Consider the following 15,715-nt stretch of genomic DNA (forward strand, 5'->3'; position numbering starts at 1 on the left):
TCCAACTCCCCTTCCCCGACCAGAGAGAGAAGCTCCACTGGGCGGATCCTCTCGGTACCTGGCGCCCTCTCTGCCACACCCCCGTCCCGGCCTTCGCAAGCCGCGGGGCTGCTTCGCCGATCCTCTTCATCGGTCCTCGCGCGCCCTCTGCTGGCCTGTTCCGGGAAGTGCGCCCGTCCGCCTCAATACCTGCCCTATTCCTGCCCCTATACACCTGGCAGCAGCCGCCCAGCCCACCCTAAGGCCCCGCCTTTATGATACCCATTTTTGGCCACGCCCCTGTCCCTGAAGATGACCCCTGGAGCATCCCTGAGTCCCGCCATCCCCCTGCGTCGGAGCAGCCGTTTCCTTTCCAGATCCCAGAGATGCTGGACTGTCTGTTCCTATAGGGTAGAAGAGTGAGGTCCAGAAAGAGAATTTAAAGCATGGAGAAGAGAGCTTTCCTCTTGCCTATGGAGCCCGGCTCTGGAGGGATACCTGTGGTCTGAGTCTGTATTTCACAGTAGAGACTGTGAAGCTGCATAGTTGCCTAGTATAGACTGGGCAAGTAGGGCTTCTCTAGGTCATCTTTCTGAAGCCTCCTTCCTTCACCTCGTACTGCAGCTTCTGTAGGCACTTGGGCAGGAGAAAGCTAGGGAAGCCCTCAAGGTAGGGGTGAGTAGGGAACCTTGGCTCTCAAGCTCTGAGGTGGGGACTGCAGTCCTTGGCCTCTGAGGTGAGAAGCTGGAGCTGTGCAGCGCTCCAGGACTGTTTTCTGTCAGGGAGAGGAAGGGCACAGCCTCTGGGGCCCTCTCTCCTCAGGTCAGACCCTAAGGCTCCCAGGCTTTCTCCCCATTAGGCAGCTTGGGGGAAAGAGGGACAGACCGGGGGGTGATTCCTTTCCAATGGGTGTGTGGCCTGGCAGATTGGTAGGATAGACTGACCAGAGGCCCTTGTCAAAGGGCTCCCATGCATCATTGAGTCCAAGGTCACAGTGATGAGAGAGGATTTCTCAGGGGAAATCTGGAGCTGGGGGAAGAGGGCATCTCAGGCCAGTCTAGGCACCCATCAGGCCATGTGTGGAGCCCATGTGGAATCAAGCCAGGCATGTGTGGGGCTGACAGGCAGGATCAGGTATGTGCATAAACACGTGTGTGGGCCACACATGAGGAATTTATAGGGATATATGTGAGCTATAGAGCCAGGACTCCTGTTTCTAGCAGGCTTAGAGCTTAGAATCTATGTCCCTGACACCACTAGTTCTGGAGGTTAGAGGCCAGGAAGCTCCCATCTCAGGACAAGTGGACTTTTGCTGATTCAAAACCCCAGATTTCAGGGCTATGGGCTCTGACTCTCAGCATAAGTATTAGGAACCTTCCACAGACTGAAAACTTAGGTCTCTTTGCTTTAGAAACATGGGAGAAGGAGAGAGAGAGAAAGAGAGAGAGAAAGAGGAAAAAAAAGAGAGAGAGAGAGAGAGATTAGACAGAAAGCCCAGTGAGATCAAGCTAGAGCTGCTCCCAGAGAGGAGCCAAGGAAACAGGAGCACAGGAGCCTTTCTCTGCTCCTCCCCCACTCTCACTCTGTGTCTCTCTCTCTCTTTCTCAAGAATAAATCAACATTAAGAAAAAACAAAAAAACCTCTGGTTTGGGATGGGGAGGGATCTCTGGCCTGCAAGTACACTGAATTATCAGCCTGACCCTACCCATATCCTACAAGGTTTTGCCTGAGCCAATTCCATGGAAGTTCCTCCTGTTAAGGACCCTTTGCTAGGAGAGGTGAATGCCTGCTTCTTATAGCCCTGGGGTCCGGGCTCCACCTAGCAGGAGTCACAAATTTAAATGCTTGCAAGGGGTAGGTCCCAGGGAAAAAATAGGGAATAGTGAGGACTTTGGCAGCTGGGGAGCAGCTCCAGTCAATTGTTGACTGTGGGAATGGGGGGGGGGCGCGGAGAAATGGCACGGAGAAATGGGATAGAGACCCAGACCTCTTCCAACCTCATCTTCCTCCTTCCTATCATAGGAGTCTCCTAAGATACCCTTCCCCTAAGTCTGTGTATTAGCTTTCTATTGCTGCATAACAAAGATTCACAAATGTAGCCCCTAAAGACAAAATCCATTAATGATCTCAGCTCTTTAGGCTGGAAGTCCAGGGAGACTCAGCTGAATTTTTTGCTTCCAGTCCCACACAACCCAGATCAAGGCATGGGCCCAGGCTGGAAGCTCTGGAGAGGACCAGCTTCTATGCTCATTCTCACTGTTGGCAGAATTCAGTGCCTTGTGGTTGTAGGACTAGGGTCCCCATTTCCTTGCTGGCTGTCAGCTGGAGACTACTCTCAGCTTCTCCATGACTCTACCTGGTCCTTGCACACAGCCCCCTCCATCTTCAGAACCAGCAAAAGTGTGTTGATTACTCATGCTTAGACTCTCTCTGACGTCCCCTTTGCTACTAGCCAGAGAAAACGCTGCTTTTAAGGGTCTCATGGGATTAGCTAAGGCTCACCCTGATCTATTCCCTTTTGCATATAAGGTCATAGTTGAAGGCTCCACCCACCCTCAAAAGGGAAGGGGTAAAGGTCACTGAGGTCTCCCTTAGAATCCTGGCTACCACACCCAGCCTCCAGAAGAGGGTGAACACATCCCTTACCCCTGGTCCCAGTCCCGCTCTGACTTCTGTGAGATCCTGAGCTAGTCACCTCCCATCTCTGGTTCTCAGTTTCCTCATCTGTACAAAAGGACAAGGAGCTGAATACAGTCTAAATCCCTCCCAGGGCCCTGCTGAGAAGAGCAGGGCTGCATTCCCCAGGCCTCGGGAAAGGGCCTCACCAGGGAAGAACGGTAGTTGGGGTGATCCCACAGCCCAGCCAAGGTACCCAGTTTCAGAGGGCCAGCAGCCCAGCCAGCCTAGGCTGTAGGGAAGTGGAGGTCCCACTTCTGCTGGACAGAGACCAGAGGCCAGGTCCCCACTGGAGTCTGCCCAGGGCAAGGTGGCCTGTACCCAGTCAGCAGGGGTGTGGGACCAAGACCAGGTCAGATGGGCAGCGGAGCCTCCTCCTCCCCCAGAGTCTCTATTGGAGCCAGCCTTCAAATTCCATCTCCCAGATCCATCCTGTCTTCCCTTTTCTGGGTTCTGGGTCTCCCAAAGGGCCTCTCAGTCTTCCTGCCCTGCCCACCTAACCCTAGCTAGGCAGGGGTAGGTGATCTTCACACCCTGTCCCCACTGGGCTGTTCCTGCCCAGGAACTAGCAGGGGGCCTCAGGAGCCCCTCATCAGAGAGTCCCAGTCAATCACCCTGAATCTCCCCCTCCCACCTCCCCAGGGCAACAGAGCCACCTCTTCTCCCAGGTTCCCCTCCAGCCCTCCCCAGGCTCTACTGTCTTTTCTGGAAACAAGCTCCCCTTCAGGGGTCCCCACCCCCTCAGGTTCCCACCAAAGCCTGGCCAGGGGCTGGAAGGAGACCCTTCTCAACTCCATCCAAGCGTGGGAGCTGGGTGAGAGGCGGGGAAATGAATATTAATTTATCATGATTAGGCAAATCCGGCAGGGAGAGCCGATTCTGGAGGAGGCTAAAAAGATGAATTTCAGCAATAAAATTAAATAAGGACGGACGGGCAGCCCCTCCTCCCTCCCGCTTTGCTGATCTCTCTCTTTCTTACAATTTATGAGGCCAATTATGAAGATGAGGTTGGAAGTTCCTGGAACTTCACTAAATGCAAACGGCGGTCCCTGCTGTTCCCATCAAATTAATTAACCGCGCGCTATTGATGGCCGCTCAAGGCTGACGCAGGCGGCCCGCCCTGCGGCCGCCTCCACGGACAAGAGGACCCAGAGTCCAAAGCCAGCCAGGGCCCTACCACCTCCTGTAGTCCCTGCCTGGTGCTACAGGGGACTCACAGACCGCCCTTCCAGCCCCCAGGCCCTGCCTGAGCCCTTGACAACACAGGGGCGTGCTCGCAGAAGGCAGTCTACATCACCTGCACACAGACACACTTGGGGGCTGCCCACACACACACACACACACACACACACACAGATACAAAATCATGAACTCGCAGTACACAAACACAGGGCCGAATGCACATTAGACACACAGGCAAACGAACATGCAGTCCAACAGCCTGGGGCTCGGCTTCTGCACTGACCCCCAGTGTGTTTGGGGCTTGCCAGGGCCCGGGTTCAGACAGTGGGGATGAGGCCTGGCCCAGAGACTCAGATCAGCTTTGGGTCTTCGGCCCTGAGGATCCCCCTGTTCCAGGGCTTAGAAGCAGAGCTGCCCAGTGGCTCATAGGTTCTGGAAAACTAGCTGGCTGGTGCCCAGAATGAAGGGCAGAGTGGACATGGGGCTAAAGGTCTTGGGGCTGAGCCCAAGGCTTAGGGTAGCTCCTGGGTGTCTGCAGAGTCTGGGTAGTAGCAGGTGCCCCAACAGCGATAGCTTCCATGTGAGGCCGATCTCAGAGATGGTGGGAGTGGCCGAAAGGGGCTCTCCCTTTGGAGTGAAGAGAGGGAGTGAGATCAATGTCTCCTCCATATTCTAATCCCTAGTCCTGGCAAAAGGCAGCCCATCCCATTTAAAGGGACAGGAATCCCATAATTTTCCTGGAGAAACAAAACAAAGGGCCTGGGTTTTCCATTCCCAGCCTTGAAACCTGGAGGGTAGGACATGACTGGCCTTGTCCACCTTGCCATACCCACTCCAGTCCAGGAGGCTTGGCTCTGTGCCCATACCTGTCCCCCAACGAGCATCCAGAATCCAGGAGGAAAATTTGGCCTTTTCTTGTTCCACTTTCAGTGCAAGTCTGGGGCCAAGGGCAATGTCATCCCACCAAGACCCTGGGAAACAATGGGCCTCCCAGTGTGGCAGGGTTGGGGCAGAGCAGCCTAGAGAGATCTGTATCTTGGGTACAAAATGTCAGAGGGAAACAGAAATTCAGGAAGGCTCACACTGAGCTGGTGGCAGCCAACTGGAGAGGGCTGGGGCCTGGGGCCCTGCCTGCCAGCTGGCCCTCCCCTACTCTAGGCATGTGAGGCTCCCAGCCTCCCCCACATCCCAGCTGTGCTCGCAGGAGGCCCTCATCTGCCTCACGGCAGGTCCTTCCAGTCGCTAGAGAGAAACCAAGACACACCCAGTCTACTGGCTCTCCCTGTTGTTGCAGCCACAAATTACCACACACTCAGAGGCTTTGAACAACACAGGTATCACCACACAGTGCTACTGTTTAGGAGTCTGAGGCAGGTCTCACCGGGATAAAATCGAGATGTGACCAGGGCTGTGCTCCATTATGGGGGCTCTAGAGTAGAGCAAGATCTGTCTCCTCCCCTCTTCTAGTTTCTAGAGGCTGCCTACATCCCTTGGCTGGTGGCCCTTTATCTCCGTCTTCATAGTCAGACACATCTCTCTGACCTTCCTTCTTTTGTTACATCTCCCTGTGTAGGTTTTCTGCTAAGGACTCATAATTAGATTGAGTACCCAGTATCATCTCTTCTCAAAATCTTTTTTTTTTAATACTTTTTAATGTTTTATTTATTTTTGAGAGACAGACAGTGTGAGGAGGGGAAGGTCAGAGAGAGAGGGAGACACAGAATTGGAAGCAGGCTCCAGGCTCTGAGCTAGCTGTCAGCACAGAGCCCGACACGGGTCTCGAACCCATGAGATCATGACCCGAGCCGAAGCCGGACGCTTAACTGACTGAGCCCCCCAGGCACCCCTCTTCTCAAAATCTTTAATCACATCTGCAATGTCTTTTGTCAAGTAAAGTAACATATGCACAGGTCTAAGGTTTAAGATATAGACATCTTTGGGGTACCATTATTCTGCCTACCATACATGTGGTCTGGCCAGGGGCAACTCTGACTCTGGGACAGAGTGATGACAGCCAGGCTAGAGGCAAGAAGCAGGCTGGTGGGGCATTCTCTTCCTCCTCGGGACCAGCTCATGATTGGGTGGTAGTTTTGGGGTACTCAGTTGCTAGACAGATGCCAGTTCCCACTAGGTCTCCAAAATTCAGTCTCCCACTCCAGCAGAATGGGGCACTGGGCTGCAAGCCTGCCCAGAAACCAGGTTCAGGCTCTGAAGTACCTGGGAACCTTCTAACACACTTTTTGCTTAGCTTGGACTCAGAGAACCAGCCCCTCCTCCAAACCGAAGAGCCTTTCTCAAGTCAGAAACCCTTCCCTCAGCTCTTCTCCCAGGCTCCTGTGTCACACTGAGTGGCCAGAGAACACCACCTCCAGAATGGGTCTCTCTGGAGGCTGTAGGTGCTCTCCTTTCATTCCTAATTTCCTGTTGTCCTTGCCAGGAGGTAGGACAAGTTTACTTGGTTTGAAGGTAATCTCTAGAATTCTGAACCTCCTGGGAGGAGGTTGAGGGGCTGGGAATGGGGCCAGGTCCCTGTTTTCAGACATAGAAGGCAGCACTATCCTTCTCTGTGGTTCTGGGGACTTCCTGTTAATTGGCCAGGTCACCCTGTGACCCACTGATTCCCTCTTGGAGCCCTGGAGGCCCTATTCCCGTGGGCCCGGACAGGCTGCCAGGACATTTACGTGGGAAGCAAAAGGAAAGATGCAACTTCCACATTTGGACCAGACTTTGGGTTTCTGCCAGCTATGACCTTTCCTGGGAATGCTGGCAGACATTGGGGGCCTAGTTCAGAGTAGAACTGGCAGTGCTTGCAAGGAGGGGCCAGAAGTAGCCTAAGGAGCCCAGGAATTTGCCTGGCTTATTCACTTCAGGCCTGGTCAGCCACACCTCCCTGGGAATAGAAGCTTGCAGGGACTCATCCCCTCACGGAGGCTTCGAGGCCTTTGACGTGCCTGTCTTTGGTTGGTATGAAGCTGTGAAAGGGCTCCCAGACTCCATGAGCTTGAGATTCCTTTCCCAGCATGACCTGTGCAGGTGGTGTCCTAGGGCTTGGACTTCAGGGTCCTGAACTAGAGTTGGGGTCCCTACTCTGAGGTTGCCGGCATCCCCTGACTGAAATCAGGCCAACAAAGGCCAGCTCTGGGACTACAAGTTACTGATAGGGATGCAGGACTCAGCACCTGCCCCCCAGCCAGCACACTTGAGCCCATCTCTGCAGCGTCCAAGCCCCCCATGCCAGGAGGCCTCTCCAGGTCCCTTGCCACTCCTCCCAATACGGCTGCCTCCTCCTGCCCTGTGCCCATTATTCTTCATGGTTGGTATGCCCAAACCTTCTTCCCCACCCCACCACTCTCCTCACCAAACTCTCCACCCTGCGAGGTCCAACCTCCAAGCACCATCCTGGTTCCACCAGCTGGACTTGCTCCTATCTGTTCTACCAAACTGAGCCCCTTAGCCTGACTCTCAGTCCTCCACCAGCCTTGGCACACAGCATCCTCTCTAAAGCAGGCCTTTAGTTTTCCCCAAACAGGCAGGCTATTTTCCTGCCAGCCGGCCCCTCCCCTCCTCCAGGCAACCTCGTCTGACTGCCTCAGCACTGCTGGTGGCACAAGTCACCAGTTCCTAATAAGTCTTGTCACTTTTGTTTATGTCCTGATAGCCTGTTCTAGGCCAGGGCCCACAAGAGATGCTAATGGGGAGACAGGCACTCATAATGCCTGACTCCAGAATTCTCCCTTTTACCCATCCACCTCTGTCCCCTTCTGAGCTCAGGAGCGGACTTAAGCCAGCCCTTCTGGAGAGCAGTTAAGTTGCCTTTCTGAGTCCCCATTCGGCTCCATTTCCATCCCCACCTGGGTAGAAGAAGGCAGACAGGGACTGCAGCAGTTCACAGACACGAGGCAGGCTGAATGTCAAGTGCACTTTACTAGGCCCCTGGGCCTTCAAATGCTACCCTCCCCAAGCCTGGTGGCCCCGACCCCACACCTCCAGCTGCACAGGAAGAGGGCTGGATGGAGGGAGGACATGCAGAACAGCTCGTTCTCTTGCTCCAAAGGGTCTGAGGTGATGCTCAGCTACAGCTGCGTGCCCCTCCCCTGCAGCCCCCACATCACCCCTAGCAGTGACACCCTCCTTGGGCAGGGAAGTAGGGGGGTGGGCCTTCAGCACAGGAAAGCTGGCTTCATACCAGCAGCTGTTCTTGCTTAAAATGAGGCAAGGGGGGCCATGTCCAGAACACTACCAGAGGCAGCAGTGAGGGAGAGGCCAGCCGGAGAGGGCTGGACAGAGCCTGGGAGCGGCGCCGGCCCTTTCCCTCGGGCCCGGGGTGCTGATGTAGTGAGGTTCAGCCTGCCAAGGCAGGAGCCAAGCACTGGACGGCCAGGTGGGGCAGCCACGGGTTACCAGTCCCGCTCAGCTGGCTCCCGGTAGGGTAGGCCTAAGAGCCTGAAGACATCCTTCTCAGTGGGAGTGGGCAGCACTCGGCCAGACCCCACCTTGAGGCCTCGGCTGTCCCGGACCACAGCCGTGCTAAGGGCATGCTCCGACAAGCTCATGCCCTTGGTCTTGGCCAGAGCCCGCATGGAGCGGTTGAAGTGGGCAGAGCCAGTGAAGTAGAGCAGGGCACAGGCAAACTCGCTGTAGGGCACAACGATGATGTCCAGCCGTCGGTGTCGGTGCCCTGGCCCAGGGAGCTGGCACACACCCAGGTACTTCTGCTGCTGACCGTTCTCCTCCTGGCTCACCAGGTCATCCGTCAGGAACCCTGGCACAACATGGGAAGGCTGCTGGGAGGGCGGGGAGCCAGGCTTGGGCTTCCCTGTCCTCCCAGGTCCCTCCTGTTCACCCCTGGGGCCTCCATTCCCAGCTCACAAATTTCTCTGCTGGGCAGCCTTGCCCTCTCTGAACCTGCCTCCTTAAAACACGCATGGTCATTCCTCCCCATGTCCCCTGCAGTGTCACAGAAAGCTGAGACCAAACACTTAACCTGCAGGCAGTACTGAGCACCGAATAGAGGGGTGGTGGACTGTTTCATCTCTGCCCTGAACTGGCTCTGGCCACAAGGGAGAGGTGGCATTCTCACGGAGCCACCTTCCCCTGCTTTCTGCCCAGAGTATACAACTCTGAGGCTCTCCTTCCTGGGGGTCGCCCGGCCTTGCCCTGCCTGGGGCCAACCTGCTCACCCAGAGATGGCACTTGTACCTCGCTGCCGAAGGCTGTCAAGGAGGCGACTGAAGACGCCCTGGTGAGACCGGCCATCCGGGTGAGTGAGCAGCACGTCCACGTCACCACAGGTTGCCTTCCCGCGTCGATAAGAACCACATGCCACACACAGCAGCCCAGGGTTGAAGGCCTGAGCTGATTCCCGGACCTGAGAAAGAGCGGAGGGACGCTGGGGAGGACCTGTGGGCCTCGAGCCCTGCAAGGAGGTCCCCCCTCCTTGGCAGCACAAGAGTCTTCCCCGACCCAGGAGTCCACACTTGCAGCTTATGTCCCCAGCCGATCCCTAGATGCATCATACAAGCCTGAGGGAAAGACCCGAGGAGGAGAGGTCAGAGATCTACCCTGGGGATGGCAGTTCTCTGGCTTCAGGAGGACAGAAGAGAAAACATGCTCGTACCACCAGAGGTGGCCTGAGGAGGGCTCTAAGAGGTGTCTACTCTGATTCTGGCGGAAGACACTGATCTTTCATCCTAGAGCTCTCTAAAAGCGGAGAGACACACCTTCTCTCGGCCTCTGCCCCAATCCATACGTTTGGGTCTGTCTGCTCAGGACAAAGGGCCAGGCGCCTGGAAGCCCTCCGCCAGGCCTCGGCAGGCCCAGGTATGGATTTGGAGCTTAAAGCAGAGTGAGTTGGGGCTTGAGGCTTTAGCAGGTGGCTAGCAGGGTGCCCTGGGCCCAGGCCTGGAGGGAAATGGAGCCTAGAAATACAACTGTACCTATACCAAAGGAAAAGAAAGAAAGCAAAGAGGGAGGCAATTCTGAGCCAATACTCACACCCTTACTCGAAGGAATGGGGCTTGATGGAGAGGGAATCAAGACAGAGGGGGTTGTCAGCTGAAGGATCATCCCTCACAGAGGGGAATAAGCCCATTAGCCTCCACCCCAGAGACACTGAAGCCTTTCATATGCAGATGGCCTCCCCGCCTCTACCCCAGGACACTGAGATTTCTGGGGCCCTGGATACTCCAGCCAGGACACCTCAATTCTCCTGACAGGCATGGCTCTGCTAATCCCCTCAGTCCCTTCTTGAGCCTCCCAAGAGGATGGGAGGAGACCTAGGATGAGTAATCCCATCAAAAACTCCTAAAGCTGGAGCCCTTAAATGGGAGCAGGCCAAGTGGGAAGCCACTGCTGTTCGAACGGGTTGGGGGCTGGAGGCATGGAGACATTCTCCGTGCCTGGACACCGAGGCTGAGTGATGGCGTCATTATTAGCCCCAAGGCCTGGTGATGGGTGGACAAAAGGGCCTGTCCATCCACCTTCCATCAGCCTCATAGTCCCGTGGCCCGGAGTAGAGCTGGAGGCTGATTTTAACCAAACTGGACCAGGGTCTCCACAGAGTCCTACCTGATCAGAATCTGACTCCAAAGCAGCAAACCTTGCCCACAGCAACCACCCATAATCCTGAAGCTGACTGAACAAATGATACATCTAATCCTAATATACCCTAGTCTCTCTCTAATCTAGGTTTTATACGAATTTACTCTCTAATCCAACTGTAAACCAAACCTTCATGTTGGCCAAATCTTATTTCCAGGACAACAAATCTTAACTAAAAGCATCCAATATTAAGAAAACCCTACTCTTAACTCAGGCCGAACCTTAACTCAACTCAACCTAGCTTTTCTCTAACCCCAAACCTAATCGTTCTGGCACCGTGCTTCTACACCAACTCTAACCCACACCCTGAACCAGCCTCAGGTTGGGGCGGGGGGGGGGTGCTTCAGAGGGTCCTTAGCTCTAGAAAGAGATGAAAAAACTTCGTACATTTGTACAAATTTTGGAGAGAAAGAGTCCGTAGTTTTCATCGGGTTCTCAGAAAAGTTTGTGAATCAAAAAACATGAAGCACCTCTGCCCTGGCCTAGTTCAAACCCAAATATCCTCAAGTAGTTCTGCCCACAGTCCACCTCTAATCCAGCCCGACGTTAGCCCAGTCCTAACATTCTAGCATCTCTGCCAGTGCTCACTCTACCCTACGCCAGAGACCCAGGGTTGCAGCCCTTCCCTACCAAAGCCACCCTCTCTGCCAGCTGCAGTCTCAGCTTGGCCTTTCCCCACTGGTCCCAACCTCTGCTGTCCCACAGCGTCCTCTGTCTGGCTCCCCAGCTGAGGGATCAGGTGTTCCTGGCTTTGAGCCAGGCCCTGAGCTTCTACCAAGGCCTGGCTCTCCTCATTGCTCTGGGGCACCTGCTTACTGTCTGCTCAATCTCTGCAGCCTCCTCCCTGGGTATGCGTTCCAGAAAGTCATCATAATGCTTCAGGCCAATGGTCTGCTGGGTAGTCAGGGAGGCCTGGCTGCGGATGTCTTCTAGGGTCCGGAAGCCCTGGAAAAAAAAAGCAGCCAGATGAGGAGGCTGTGAGCAGCCAGAACCATTGGAGAAGCAGTGAATGAACACATATGCAAGGCTACCATCACCCCCAAACTCCAAGGAAGCCTTGAGGTAGGACCAACTCCAGGAGTGGTTGGGTCTGTAATCAGTGGGACTCAAGAAAGGTAGGGAGCATGGGAAATGCCCTCCCACCCCAGTCCAGCCCCGCCACAACCCTAAAATAATGCTTCATGAATCCATCGGGCTGGGGGATTCTGGGCATGGCCAGATTGGGGAACCACTGATTTGCGTACTGAGTCCTGGGTCCTGGTCTTCTCAGGAAGGTCCTTGCTGGTCTGGGAGACAGAGAAACATATTTATCTCTGCCTACACCACAGATTAATGCCTCAAGGCTACCAAGCAACTGGGCAGTTCTGGAAGCCAGAAGACCTAGAGCCTTTGAAAAGTGGTCTTTCTATAGTCTGGGTTCATTCCCCAGGGTATGAGAACTGTGGGGCAGGACCCCTGCGAATGAGCAAAACTGAAGTGAAGCAAGGACAGGGTGTGACCTGCTGGTACCACATCCGGGCAGTCTTAGCTCCAGCTCCCCAGATGTTGGAAAAGAGCTCCAAGACAGGCACGCTCTCACTGATATGGTCCAGCTTCCGCAGATGGCCGCTCTCCAGGATCTCTGTGATTTTCTCGGCCATCCGCTTTCCAATCCCGGGGATACTGAAGGCTTCCTGGGGGAGGAGGAGACAGAGGTAGGAAAGGAGGATGAGAAGATGGCAGGCACGGAGCCAGAGGCAGGCTGGCAGACTCCTTCAGCAGGTATCTGAGTAAAAGCCAGCCTGGCTAGTTGGCACCTGATGGTGTGTAAGCCATGGGCACAACTGAAGATGAGAGGTTCGGACAGAATGGGCTGGGAAACTTGCCTTTCAGTTCTCAGAGGGATGGAGGTGAGCATGGGAAGTAGAGAAAAGGCAGTAATGATGATACCAGTCATCATCGCTCTCCCAACAGTGAGAGCAGACGTTCACTAAGGCTTTGCTGCGTATCAGGCCTTGCTGCACGACAGCGAGCATCTCGTTTGGTCCTCATGGGAACACCCGAGTTCCTCACTCTTCTTACTTAGTTCCTTTTCATTGCTCAAAGGGTGTAAGTAACTTCCCTAGAATCACACGGTGAATGATGGGAACCAGAATTCAAACTCTGGTCTGTTGACCTCCGGAGTCTAAATTTTTTAAAAACTATTTACTGTGGAAAAAATTCCAAAATAGAGGGAACAGTATAATGACCCCCCAAGTACCTGTCAGCAGCTTCTATAATTATCAAGATTTTGTCAATCTTCTTTCATCCACCTCCCTGTTTTCTTTTGCGCAAGTCTCAGACATCATAAAATCTTAAGCACTCCACCTGATCCCCCTTGTGACTGGTGCCACCACCAACCCCTGGGCACTAAACAGAAGGCCCCCCACCTCCCCGCATACCCTGCACCAGCCCCAGGTACCTGGTAGGAGGTTACAGGCTTGTGGAAGCTCTTGAGGGCATTGATGGCCTTGGCATAGCCCAGGGCCCTCCACTTGTCTCCCTGAACACTGTAGGCTTTGGCCAGCACTTCCAGCTTCTCTGTGATGTGGGGGTTGTGGTTGGTCGTTTTTTGGCTCGAAGGCTGTGCACAGACCCACTTATCCAGGCCCTCAGGGGCTGGGCTTGGCTCCCCATCTCCCTCAAGGGGTGTGGGGTAATGGCCACTGATAAGGGCTTCCAGATCAGCTGCGCTAACCTGAGTCTCTTCCCCATCACTGGTTTCATCATCAGAGCCAGGCTTGAGGTGGGGAAAGAGAGGAGACGATAAGTTCACGATCCCAGGAGAGCTCCTCAAGGGTGGGGGCTGAGCCTCCTCGTCAGACCCAGGAGTGAGTCAGCCCTGCATCTCCGTATGTGTGGGACCATGCTCCATCTGGCTTCCCCCCAGTGCCCAGTCCTAGAATGTGGTAGATGTGGTGGTATGTGGTAGATGGGGTGCAGGCTAATACAGACATGATGAATGTTGGGAAGAGCCAAATGGCCTCATAATAAAGAGATCCTTCCTCTTTCAGGAGCCTAGGACTTTCTGAACAACCACCAGGCCCTCCCTCTTTCTGTGACTTAGTTCCCAGGGGAAGGGAGCTGTGAGGGTTGGGAGGCTCCTGACCTGGGCTTGGATGCTCAGAGTCTCTTCTGCCCTCTGGGGAGGAGATACAGGCCTGGTGGGAGGAGGGGGAGAAGAGAGGGCTGTCCTGAGCAGAGCCTCATGGGCTCCCCGAAGAGGAGAAGAGTCTTGGTCTGTCTTGCTGAGCTGTGGTTGGTCCAGGTACCTGCACGGATGGTGATGGCAAGTTAAGACCCCAAAGGTCTGGCCCTACCTCTGCTCCTAATACTCTACTTTGAGATCTTGGTTTTCTAATGTGTCCAATTAAGACAGTAAAAGTTCTTTTTAGTAACCCAAGAAGAGAGCTCAGGATGCTGCCAGAAAACACTGAGGAAACACTGGGGCCAACCCACCTGTTGGGGATACAGATGCTGAATCCTGCCGTGTCCACCAGCCTTCTCTCCTGCAGGCACAGGCTCAGCCAGGTGGACTTCACCAGCTGAGCGCCCTGGGGCAGCTGGGGCAGTCGAAGGAGGCGGAGGGCTCGCTCACAGTCCATGCCTTCATCTACCACGATGTGAGTGACCCCTGGGGCCTGGGCAGCACATATCTGGCCACCATGCTGGATAATCTGCTTCTCAAAGAGCTGTGCCCGGGCTCGCCCAATGCCACTGGGCACAACATGGGCCCGCAGGGAGCTCAGCCACTCTGTAAGGAACATCCAGTGCCTATTGTTATAATAGTCAGCTATGATCCGAATGAACCCTTTACAGTCCTGTGCCCCCAAACAACCATTTTCCTTCCATCTAGACAGCCAGCCCTCTGGGGAATTCTGCCGCAGACATACAATTAATTTCCGCATGGACCATCACTTGATGTAAGGGGCAAGGATTTTGATATGTCCTGTTCCCTCATGTTACCTAGAACAGTGTCTAGCACATTGTAGGTATCTGACCTATCACTTCATTTGATCATTTATTCTTGCAACAAGTATTAACAGACACCTACTATTAATAGAGCAAGTGGCCTGTCAAAGACTGGGGCCCAAGCCTTGTGCAAGAGAGATACAAACCAATGTGCAGTGCATGCGTGGGCAGAATCAGCTCTAATATCTGAGGCTAGACATTGAGCACTATAGGACTCCTAAGGACTCAAGTACAATAAGGGCTCTGAGGGTGGGTCTGCTCACCTCCTGCTTCTCCATCTTCTTTCTTGGGAATCTTTGCAAGTGCTTTTGATGATGGATCGGTATGAATTTTCTTCCGCTTGGGAAATGCCTTCAAGATGCCCCTGGGGTCCATTGAGGGATGGCCAGATCCTGGCCTTTAGGTTTTAGATCTGATCAGGACAACTATCATGCAGAAACCCAGAGTTGAGGTTATCCAGCCCTTTGCCTATAAAGGTGGTGGTGTCTCTCATGACCAGGGTTTGGGGGCAGTAGCCCAGTTCCTTGGGTATCCCAAACCCAAGTGAACTTTAGCAGTTTAGCCTAGCACTCACCAGCCTTTCAATGTCAGAGTACTGGGGGAAATAAACGGAAGAATGGGCCTATTAGGGAACTTCTGAGGGGTACAAAATGATATTCCTCGGAGGGGTTGCTCTAAAGATTCAGTGCAGTGTCTGCCCTGCTGCATCCCACTTTGAAAGGGCTTTACCAAAAGAGGATGCCAGGCTAGGAAATGGAGCTACAGCTTTACTTGGGCTCCCAAGTAATCTCCACGTGATCTTTCTCCACCCCATCACAGACCGGCAGAGGAGACCCTGGGAGAGCAGGGTGTTAGGGAGGCGCGGGAACGCCCTACACCTGCCCTGGTCGCGGGTCTCCCGTCACGAGGATGTTCAGCCCCGCAGCTGCGGGGAGACAGGGCAAGGCGGCAGCAGGTGTAGGGCGCCTTCCGTGACTGGGGGAGTCTTGGCCTCACAGCTGGGGGTGGAGACGACAGGCAGCTGTGGGGCACCCTCCGCGAGTGCAGCTGGCGCGCGCCAGGGACTCCCAGCTGGAGGCCAGAGGAGGGCTGGAGTGTCCAAACCCTGACCTAAGGACCCCTGCCCACTGCAGTGATTCGGTCCCAGGTGGGGTCACTCTCAGGCCCCGCGGGTGGGCAGGAGTAAACCACTTACCACGGCAGCCAATGAGAGCGGACGAAGGGAGTGGTGGGTGGGAAGTCGAGTGAGGGGGGGTGGAGGGCAAATGCCCAGAACACCTTCCGGGT

The 15,715-nt window shown here is 54.6% G+C and overlaps 1 protein-coding gene across 7 annotated transcripts; it reads right to left on the reverse strand.

Moving 5' to 3' along the window:
• Positions 1-7,743: 7,743 nt before the first annotated feature.
• POLL (DNA polymerase lambda) lies at positions 7,744-15,684 on the reverse strand. 7 transcript variants are annotated; one of them, XM_029932423.1, is made up of 9 exons: positions 15,624-15,684; positions 14,692-14,853; positions 13,916-14,210; positions 13,566-13,728; positions 12,879-13,196; positions 11,938-12,111; positions 11,255-11,383; positions 9,038-9,206; positions 7,744-8,600 (listed from the first exon to the last, which is right to left on the reverse strand). In XM_029932423.1, exons 2-9 carry the CDS (start codon positions 14,801-14,803, stop codon positions 8,236-8,238), a joined length of 1,725 nt encoding a protein of 574 aa, XP_029788283.1. In that variant the 5' UTR covers positions 14,804-14,853; positions 15,624-15,684; the 3' UTR covers positions 7,744-8,235. The 7 variants fall into 7 exon arrangements, with proteins under 7 accessions (XP_029788283.1, XP_029788284.1, XP_029788282.1 ...); XM_029932424.1 differs by having other exon boundaries at positions 14,692-14,825; positions 15,624-15,683; XM_029932422.1 differs by having other exon boundaries at positions 14,692-14,896; positions 15,624-15,661.
• Between the last annotated feature and the right edge of the window lie 31 nt (positions 15,685-15,715).

Source organism: Suricata suricatta, chromosome 2 (genome assembly GCF_006229205.1).
Source record: "Suricata suricatta isolate VVHF042 chromosome 2, meerkat_22Aug2017_6uvM2_HiC, whole genome shotgun sequence".
Classification (NCBI taxonomy): domain Eukaryota; kingdom Metazoa; phylum Chordata; class Mammalia; order Carnivora; family Herpestidae; genus Suricata; species Suricata suricatta.

What these genes read in the sequence shown, in the direction of transcription:
- POLL (XM_029932423.1), bottom strand. Translation starts at nt 14,803, where the DNA reads ATGGACCCCAGGGGCATCTTGAAGGCATTTCCCAAGCGGAAGAAAATT. An exon ending in CTCTGAGCATCCAAGCCCAG is followed by an intron (nt 13,197 to 13,565) that starts GTCAGGAGCCTC and finishes CCCCACCTCAAG; the next exon opens with CCTGGCTCTGATGATGAAAC. An exon ending in CCCGGATGTGGTACCAGCAG is followed by an intron (nt 11,384 to 11,937) that starts GTCACACCCTGT and finishes TTTTTTTTCCAG; the next exon opens with GGCTTCCGGACCCTAGAAGA.